At 47.7% G+C, this 10000-nt stretch overlaps 1 protein-coding gene across 2 annotated transcripts in view; it reads right to left on the bottom strand.

Moving 5' to 3' along the window:
* The window catches only part of LOC113812748 (ATP-binding cassette sub-family C member 9), an 84569-nt gene that overhangs the window by 10708 nt on the left and 63861 nt on the right, over positions 1 to 10000 (bottom strand). The window contains exons 6-24 of one of the 2 annotated variants that reach the window (XM_070134054.1): positions 9919 to 10000; positions 9590 to 9720; positions 9225 to 9362; positions 8778 to 8940; positions 8172 to 8350; positions 7734 to 7973; positions 6544 to 6691; positions 6244 to 6369; positions 5863 to 5968; positions 5616 to 5771; positions 5218 to 5323; positions 4948 to 5085; positions 4497 to 4745; positions 4150 to 4319; positions 3754 to 3933; positions 2473 to 2741; positions 1994 to 2190; positions 1328 to 1582; positions 1 to 30 (exon numbers count right to left, since the gene is read on the bottom strand). The exon at positions 1 to 30 is cut by the window's left edge and continues 128 nt beyond it; the exon at positions 9919 to 10000 is cut by the window's right edge and continues 156 nt beyond it. In XM_070134054.1, the coding sequence (XP_069990155.1) occupies positions 1 to 30; positions 1328 to 1582; positions 1994 to 2190; positions 2473 to 2741; positions 3754 to 3933; positions 4150 to 4319; positions 4497 to 4745; positions 4948 to 5085; positions 5218 to 5323; positions 5616 to 5771; positions 5863 to 5968; positions 6244 to 6369; positions 6544 to 6691; positions 7734 to 7973; positions 8172 to 8350; positions 8778 to 8940; positions 9225 to 9362; positions 9590 to 9720; positions 9919 to 10000 (3063 nt within the window). The remainder of the gene's footprint in view (positions 31 to 1327; positions 1583 to 1993; positions 2191 to 2472; positions 2742 to 3753; positions 3934 to 4149; positions 4320 to 4496; positions 4746 to 4947; positions 5086 to 5217; positions 5324 to 5615; positions 5772 to 5862; positions 5969 to 6243; positions 6370 to 6543; positions 6692 to 7733; positions 7974 to 8171; positions 8351 to 8777; positions 8941 to 9224; positions 9363 to 9589; positions 9721 to 9918) is intronic. The other variant, XM_070134055.1, reaches the window with a different exon arrangement.

The following is a 10000-nucleotide window of genomic DNA, read 5'->3' as shown; positions in this document are numbered from 1 at the left end:
AAGGAGGTGCGTCACCGACCGCGCCAGCTCCTGCGGTTCGCGGGGACGGGAAGAGGAGTGAGACGGGGGCTGATTCGGCTCCATTTCACGATGCCACTTTTCATTACATACTTTATGAAGCATTCTAATCAATCAGTTGTAAAGGACACCTCATATTTATGACATAGGACCAAGGATTTGTATATAATTACCATTTACAAAGTTCAGCCGCTTGAACAGAGGCAATCAGTGACTGGCATAACTTCGTTCATTACAGTGTTGTACAACTTGGGTCAGGGCGTATCTGACCTACCTCATGTCACTTGCTGCCCCTCAGCAAAATATAATGGGAGGAATAATCTTCAAACACTAGCGGCTATAATTCAAACCAAATTTGCAAACACCTTTGCTTCTTGAAAGGAGGATATGATATTCGATCAAACAGGATTCTCATTGCAGGGAGCATTAAACCCCATAGCCAATAACAAGAGGTCCCGGTAGCGCGGCTCGACTTGGGGACAGCTCAGTCTGAGCGAAACAAAAGGGTCAGAATAGGCCGGGTTTTTTTTTTACACACAACTAGAATGCTTAATGCTCGCAATTCAAAGTCTAATCCATTGATAAATTAATTTTCTACTTCTCTAAGCAAAAATCCTTTTCCTTCTGTACGTCTTTTGCTTCTAGATTTACTCAATAATTTTTAGTTTCCTCCAACGTTTGATATTTCTGTTAGCTTTTTAAATATATGAATTAGAAATGTATTTCAATCTAACGTCTTTTATGCAAAAGCGTATAATATAGTTTAAAGTATGTTCTTAATGCAGAACTGCATACGCTTTCTTTACATATACTTGAATGTATAACTTTTGTATATATATATATATATATATATATATATATATATATATATATATATATATATATATATATATATACAAATATATATATATATATATATATATATATATATATATATATATATATACATGTATATATATATATATATATATATATATATATATATATACATATATATATATATATATATATATATATATATATATATATATATATGTATATATATATATATATATATATATATATATATATATATATATATATATATATATATATATATATATGTCAGGTCTATCAGAATTCGCCATTGTTGTCATTTTGAAGCCAAACAGTTTGTACCATAGTAGTATTACTGTATAAGACTTTAAGTGACGGATGGCTGATACTTCACAAATGAATAATTACATTCTTCCTCACTGACCAAATAATCTAGATTCGTACAAGATCATAACAATCCAATGTAACCTTATGTCCCTTTGGTGACCCTGACCTTATCAATCATTGCAGTGTCCGTGGTGAACCGGTTCATGATCCTGCCAGCGGGAGTGGTGTCGAAGAACCGCACGGCGCACTTGGCCAGGTTCTGGAGCATGTCCCGGTGGAGCCTCTGTCGCCCCCGGGCCGCCGCCACCTGGCCCAGGATGTTCGTGGACAGGGACAGGAGCACAGACACGCCCGAGAGGCCCACGTACACCTTGTAGTAGTAGTCCATCTGCAGGAAGCGGGAAGGTTGAAGGTGTTTGGTCTGAAAGGAAACAGTTTTTTTTTTTTTTTTTTTTTTCGTCATTCTGCTTGGCCAACATTTTCTGGTCATCTGCTTTTTTTTTTTTTTTTTTTTATCTATTTGTATCTTGCTTCCCTTTGCCGTTCTTTTTCTTCACAATTTCTTCCCCATACTACAATTCTCTTCCTCTTCCAAACCCTTCTTCCGTCTTTATCCTTCATCGTTTTTTTCTCCCGTATTCTATTTTATCCCTATCTTTCCGACCTCTCTTCCTTCACTCATTCCTCGTGTTTCCTCCACCCCACCTCCTTCCCTTCTATCCTTTTATTTTTCCTCCATCATTCCTCTTTCTATTTCTCTAATGCTCCTCACGCCTATTCCTCTCCCCTCCTTTCGCCCCTCGCGTTCTCCCTCCTCCCCCTCTCTCCTCACCGTCTCTTCCACGAAGGCCGTGTATCTATCGCTGACGCTGAGGACCAGCGGGTCCACCGGCTTGGCTCGTTCGCCCGGCAGGCTCTTCTGGCGTAGGTGGGTCTCGTAGGCCTCCCAGTGGCTCCTCTCCGTCATGTTCCACGCGTCGGCCTTGCCCGACCACTTGCCGAGCCAGAAGTCCAGCATCACGGACACACCTGCGGGGGAGAAGGGTCTCATCATTCTGCTTTGTGTGTGCTGCGCCGGTCTTGCTTTACCGGAAAGAAGGATAAAGGGGGAGAGAAAGGGAGGGCTACGGAGAGGAAGAGGAAGGGAAAGAAGGAAATGGAGAAAAGAATGGGTAGCGGGAGGGAGAAGGAAAATGAGTAAGAGAATGAGAAATACGAAGAGGAAAAGGGAGAAAGAGGAAAATACGTAAGGAAGAAACAAAAGAGAAAGAGGTAAGAGTGAGAGAGAACGCAAGTCAGGCGGCGCCTTACTTTGGCCCAGCAGCGCGCAGAAGAGGTATCCGAGGCCGAAGGTAAGGCCGCACGCACGCAGGTACACCACGTAGTTCCACTTGGAGATCCTTCCTCGCTCGCGCTCCTCCTCGGCCACCAGCCTCCCATCCCCGACGTCCTCCTCGAGAGGGACCTCTTCCTCAAGTTCCAGGTCTTCATCGAGGTCGTCCCCGAGGTTGTTTGAGGAGGAGATGACACGGCCCAAGTGCCATTTATCCGAGGGCGACGTGCTCGGACGCTTCGTCGACCTGCGGAAGAAAGTCTATTCTGCTTACGTGTGACGGGCGCCTCAGCGTGAGGCCCTGCACCTCTCCGCTAAATGTGAATCGTGGCAGTTGGTGCCTTGCAACGACATTACTTTTACTTTGCTTCCAAGTAGCTGAATGAAAAGTAAGTGAACTTAGAAAACAGAAAATAAATGTGTGTGTGTGTGTGTATGTGCAAAACACAACCACGTGATCACAAAGATGAAAATGAAACTAGCCACAATGAGAATTGAAAATAAGCGTGACGTTTCGAACTCTTCGCGAGTTCTTCATCAGACAAAAACCGAAATGGATACTAGGAGAGAATTTTGGCAAGTTTATATAGTGGTAGAGAGACAGGATGAACAAGATCTGAATCAGGTCTCAGGGGGAGGGTCAAGGTCGAAGAGTCTGGGGAAGGCTTTGCTAACAAGTGATGAGTTAATATCATCTAATCCCCATTGGCCAGCACTCAAATTAAAATTAGGCAATTTTCTAATTATAAGGGCTTCAATTATTTTTATTTCGTACGAGTTTGACGACAGCCAAAGCAGTTGCCTTTCCTGTTCCTCGTCAGAATAAGACTCCCGCTCCGGCCGCCGGGACGAGAGGCAAAAGGAAGCACATCGAGCCTTCTCTTCCGCTGCTGCAGGAGAGGGATTCGTCTATTCTTTGCAGTCTCACTTATATGCGGAATAGATGATGGAAAATCTTTGCTCAACTTTACTTATAAAGTTCTCATTACGCTTTGTAAGTTTTCCTTTCTCGAGATGAAAGGGGAAGAAAGGAAAGACATTTTTATCTGTGAACAAATTATATACGGAATAGAAAGATGAACATAATATATGCATACGAATGGAGCAAAAAGAGATGAATCAATAATAATGAAAAATATAATTATATACTTATAATAAGAAAGGAAAATAATTAGAATAAGGAGGAAAAGCAGGAGGAGGCGCTGGAGGAGAAGGGGAGGGAGATAACTAAGCAGAGAAGCCCTCCGAGAGCTACGCACTTGATGGAGGCGCTGGAGAAGAGTCTGTGCAGCATGTTGCCCTGCGGCGCGAAAGCGGGCGTGGAGCGCATGCGGGGCAGCGGGCGGGGCTGCGGCGGGAGGCTCTTAGCGTGGCGGGGCAGCCCTCCCCGCGCCGCCCGAGACGATTTCCTGCCGAAGGCCGGCGCGCTCGACTTGATCCTGGCGAAAAGGGCCCAACGTTAATGGTCGGTACGAGGAGGCCGTGTGGGGCCTCGAAAAGGTTTCCGCCGAATATATCGGAACAACAATCGCTTTTCACTAACACAAACCGACAACAAACAAATGAAGCAGGTGGACAGTACGTCCGCCCATCCACCTTCTGCCTATAATCAGGACTGAGGGTCACCTGAGGGTCCTCACACCTCGGAGGCTCACCTGAAGAGCGGGAGCTTGGAGGGCGTGTGAGCGAAGGCGTGTCTCGGCAGCGGCGGCGTCAGAGCGGGGAGGTATTCGCATTCGTCCCCCGGCAGGAGGGCGCTGTGGCTCACGTGGCGATTGATGCTGTACTTCCTAACGGGGCGCGGGCAGAACTCCACCTCCTTGCTCTGAGGTGGGGGTGGGGGGGGGGGGTATGAGCATTCAGGTAAATAGGGGCTGAGAGCCGGCACCGTTACTTATTTTACTCGTGCCTGTTATTAGCTTACTTTACAAAGAGCAACAAGGATCAGGAACAAAAACGCAACTTATATCAGCCAAACTTTGCTATCAGGACACGAACGTACCTCTTCCCTGGCGCCCCTGCGCGTGTGGTGCGGCGACGCCGAGCCCCTCTGGATGGAGATCCTCGTGACGAGGCGAAGGAGCGACCACCTCTCCCTCGCGGTGCGCCCCTCGAGCCGCCCCTCGTAGTCGTAACCCCCCACGGGGGTCCCCTCCTTCGTCCCCCATTCGCGCCACAGCTCTGGCGCTGCCCGGGCCATCTCCGAGGGCGTGCCCTGGTGCTTGATACTACCGCCTTCCAGGTAGATGATCTGCGAGAGGAGGAGGATGACGTGGGTCACGCAGACTCTTTTCTTCGAGGCAACATGCATGTGGATGTCCTTGAAAAGTATGCATTCGTCCTCTCTACTAATGAGACAAGAAAAATGTACACACACACACACACACACACATACTCAAATTCACATACGTACGGGCGAAAGGAAACGACCTGAGAATAAGCGAAGGACTCACTTTGGTGGCGTGGCGAGTGAGGTGAGTAAGGTGCGTCGCCAGGATGACGGTGCGTCGGCGTTGGAGGAGCAGCTTGACCACGCCCTCCTCCCACACCTTGGCACTTACGCCTGCGTCCAGGGCGGAGAAGGGTGCGTCCTTGATTGTAGAGCGCGGGAGACAGAGGGAGAACGTTAGATCGTGAAGTTAGGAGTAAATAGGTCAGTAATTATACAGATAATCATGTAAGGAACAAAATGAATGAGAGCACATCAAATCACCGCCGCCTACCATGATGACTGTGCGGGCGTCGGAGTAGAGCGCCCTCGCGATGGCCACGCGCTGCCGCTGCCCGCCCGACAGGTTGATGCCCCGCTCCCCGATCTCGGCCTGGTCCCTGGGGGGAGGGCGCGGTCAGGAGAGGATGTTCAGGGGGGAAGAAGAGAGAGGGAGGGAGAGGAGGAGAGAAAATGAGACAGAGAAATAGATTTAGAGACAGAGAGGGAGATTGACAGAGCTAATAAAAGGAATGCGTGCAAGAAAAAGGGGACACGATATCGCAATCACTAATTTTCAATATATCACGGCACAAAACAAATCGAACAACATTAAAATCATTCATGGCATATTCTTGCAGCGAATCGCTCTGCTCGCTTGACCGGCAACTCCGCAAGCGCCCCCGGACTCACCCTCCTGGCAGGATCTCGATGTCGGGGGCGAGCGCGCACGCCTGGATGACCCTGCTGTAGCGCTTGGCGAGGAGCTGCCTCCCGAACGCCACGTTGTCCCTGAGGGTGGCGTGCATGAGCCACGGGTGCTGCGACACGTACGCCACCGACATTTCGCTGGGGAGAGGGGTCAGGAATGTTAAATTCGCTGGGAAGTGCGCTTCATATTCAAATCTGGGACGACAGCATCACCGATAAGCATCCTTACCCGTTCCACTGAAGTTCTCCCCTGAGTGTGTGCATCTCGCCCAACATCGCCAGCAGGAGCGAGGTCTTGCCCGCGCCCACGCCGCCCACTACCACTGTCAGCCCGCCTGCGTGACGACAAGAAAAAAAATTGTGTCAACCGAGGAATAGTTCTAAAGACGACGTTAGTATCGTCCATAACAGTAATTGCAGTAACAGGTGCAGCAATTTACAGATGTAACTGTAACAGGCAGTTACTGCCGGTGTAGTGGCAGTAATTGCAGCAGTATTGACAGTCACCATCGTCATTATCATTCACACATTTTTGCATGGCCGATCGCCATGTCTGCAGAAAAATCCCGCTCCAAAGAGAGAAGCCAAAGCAGATGTGAGGCGCTCTTACCTGCAGGCACCTCCGTCGTGATGTTTTCGAGAACGCTGTGGCGGCAGGTGGGATCCCACGCGAAGGAGCCACTCTGGATGCGCACCGCTACCTTGCGGCCGTCGCCCCCGCGCTCGCCGTTTCCTCCTGACAGAGGGGGAGGGAGGGAGAGGAGAAGGGAAGAAAGGAAAAGGGACACGGTTGAAAGTGGGTTGATCGTTACACAATTGATATGTTAATGAGAAATCGTATAGTTTGCGTTATCATTTGTTTTATGTCATCGTTTACATCATCATTATAATTGCCCTCTGATCGCCTTACCGCTCCTTCTCTTCTTCCAGCCTTCGAACTCCAGCTCTTCATCGGAGTCACTGTTCAAATCGACAGAAAACGGAGAGGTCCCGTTTTCTTTGGAAGATTTCTTGGACACACTCGAGGCGTTTGAGATTTCGGAGCAAGTCGAGGTCGGCTGCGTTAGGATTTAAGGAATATTTAAGCTTGCAAATTATGTACGTTTTTTTATGAGATTAAACCTCAAAAGATTACAGAAAATTGGTATAACTGCTGTGTTGAAATAATGATTTACAAAACTGATAGTTTACCCAGAAGAATTCGATTGGATTTTATTTTTGCCTGTCTTCTCTGGAGAATGTTTGGAGTTTTTTTTCTTTTCTTTTCCTATTTGACAACGCCTTTTCACTTTAGGTTGCATCTGAATTACGCTACATATATTTACACATTTTACCCGAATGCTGGTTCAACAAGGGACACTGAATATATTACGTAAAAGACTAGTGTTCTTCTCGGTCTTCGGACTCATAGATGGAGTATATTATCGATGATTTACAAAAAAGGTGGAACATACAGGTAAAACGATAAAGTCGTATGTCAATATGAAGCCTTTTAGTTTCAGCTCAACATCTCTTCTGTCTATGCCTATTGAGCGCACGTTCAGACAGGCGATTAAGGAATTAAAAGCGGTTGTCTATTTCTTCTTTTTTGTGTCAATTCAACTTATCTGTTATGATATGATAAAGTTTGTTTAGAATGTATTTTAATTTTCACATGAAATGACCGCTGCAGGCTTCACGTTGAGCAGATTGTAAATAAAACAAAAGAAAGATCAAGAAAACCCACGAATATCCTGGAGGCCTTGCCGCATCTTCAGACGTACCCTGAGGAGGCAGTACAGCGAAGAGGCGAAAAGGCCGTCGGCAGATTCACGTTGTTTTATTCACACATACATACTATCACTCTCGCCCTCTCTCTCTCTCATACACACACACATACATACACGCACGCACACACACACACACACACACACACACACACACACACACACACACACACACACACACACACACACACACACACACACACACACATATATATATATATATATATATATATATATATATATATATATATATATATATATATATATATATATATATATATATATGTCTTGATAAATACATCGGTGGATAAAAAGTTTGTGTTCATATCCTCACCCTGCTTTCCTCGACCACACGCCCCAGGCGATTCTGCCTCAGGTCGTCGAGGAGTCCTTCCCCCTTGGAGTTTCTGGGTGTCCTGCAGACTTTCCCTCTCCCTCCTGCTCTACCTTTAGCTCCTCCTCCTACCCCCCCGCGTAGGATCCCCATCGGCCTGAGGGTAATAGGGGTTTTGGGGGTTCTCGGCCCCTCCACCTCCTGCATATTCAGGAACTCCTGCAGGCGCCGAGTGCTGTTCTGTGGTGGCAAATGCGTTAGGTATACCGCCGTCATCGGGCTTTCCTTTACTTAGTGTCATCAATATGGCAGTTTGCATCATACTAGCTCTGCTTCCACAAGCATTACAACGAGGCTAATAATGATTATCATTCTGCCTCTCCTCCTCTGCCTCTTGCCTATCGTCCTTCTGCCCCCCCCCCCCCCCCCCCCCCCCACCTTGGCCCTGATGGTGTGCGAGACGATGATGGGCAGGATGAAGAGCGGCACCGTGAGCTGGTTGAAGAGCGCCAGGCCCGAGAAGACACGGGCGGGCTCCAGCGCCGCTCCCTCCAGCAGAGAGTACAGGCCGAAGGTCACGAGGCACACCACCACGCCGGAGCCCTGGGTCAGGAAGGCTGTCGGGGTCAAAGGGCACGTGAATCGGGGGGACGACCGGAGGAGGTCACGGGAAGAAAAACAATGCGCTTGAAAGGGAAACATTTTCTCCGCGCGTATGATTCACTCATTACGCTGACGCGATTCAAAAGCCAAGCCTACTTTTTTGAAGACTCACCACCTCACCTATTATACGCTAATCACATAATATTGACAATAATTAATAATTCAAATTAATTAAGAATTTAACATAAAAATGAAAAGTAAAACTAATGAACAAATATATAAATGAAGTGAACACGTAAATAAATAAATCAGTCAACAAAAAGCAACCCTAGAAACCAATCTAAAATCCATAAACTAGAAATTAAATTAGGAACCAGGCGTTCCTCCCGGATCTCCACCCTTCCTTCCACTCCCGGACCCGCCCTCGCCGCCCGTACTCACTCATGAGGGCGCGGTAAATGGAGTCCCTGTAGAGGAGGTGCAGCTCCCTCTCGCGGGTGCTGGTGACGCGCCGGATGAACACGTCCTCCCACGCGTGCAGCTTCACCAGCTTGATGCCCGTGACTAGCTCGTGCGTCTGGCGCAGCCGCTCGTCGCTCACGTCCTGAGGGTCGGCGGTTGGGTCAGTATGTCCACACACTCACACACACATAAACAATTATCGAACGTACACAATTACATTTTATCTGGGCATGTGTGACTGTGCGTCTGTATGTAACGACGAGAGAGCCCTTATAAACCAAAGATTTGCACAGTGTTTCTCACGGAGCAAAAGCATCTCGTTTTCCAAAGAAATGCCATCAATGCAAATGGTCCCCCAAATCACAAAATGAAAAATGCTTTTCCTTCTGCAGGCGCTTGGAATCCGCACGTAAGAAGAAGCCTCACCAAGAAATTCTTATTGACGGCGGCGATCTTCTTGCAGAGGACAAACTGCAGCGGCGTCAGGAAGAGGATGCCAGCCACGGCTGCCACCACGGCCGAGGCGCCGAGCTGCCACCACAGGAGCGCCAGGATCACGCCGATCTGGGAAGGAGGTGGAGGGAGGGAGGAAGCAAGTAGCCAGGATGTGATATACCGTGATATAGTCTAGTGAGTAATAACATACTGTAATCATTGGTTATGACACGTAGCAAAATAACAGAACTGCAGTCGATCAACCTGTAACTATAGGAACTATGCCCACTATAATGTACATCTACATAACAGTACATTTAAGCCAAAGACTAAAAAGTAGAGTAGCGCCCCCTTACCTTGAGCGGGATGGCCCAGATATAGTGGCAGTGCATGAAGAAGGTCATGATGCTATCTGCGTCCTCAGAGCTGAGGTTAATGACCCCACCCGCGTCCACGCCTCCGCGAGCGCCCTGCGACCCGTCCTGACCTGGGGCAGTGGGGGAATTAAACACTTTCAGAAGCCATGAGTCTCGAAGGTGATGTTAATGTCTCTTCCACTCGCACATTAAGTTATCTAACAAAATACAGAGGACTAAACAAGACCAATCAATAACATAACCATTGAATAACTTAAAAAGGATAAACAAAGCAAAAGAAAAACGCGCAATGAGGCACGCCCACCTACCCTTGTCTTGGCTGCCTCGGCGGGGACACGCCTCCTGCTCCTCCTGTGTCGTTGCGGAAAGCCGCAAGGACTTGTGGTACAC

This window comes from Penaeus vannamei, chromosome 19, assembly GCF_042767895.1.
Source record: "Penaeus vannamei isolate JL-2024 chromosome 19, ASM4276789v1, whole genome shotgun sequence".
Classification (NCBI taxonomy): Eukaryota; Metazoa; Arthropoda; class Malacostraca; order Decapoda; family Penaeidae; genus Penaeus; species Penaeus vannamei.
The sequence above is the reverse complement of the archived record's forward strand: the minus strand, read 5'-3'. Positions and strand labels throughout refer to the sequence as shown.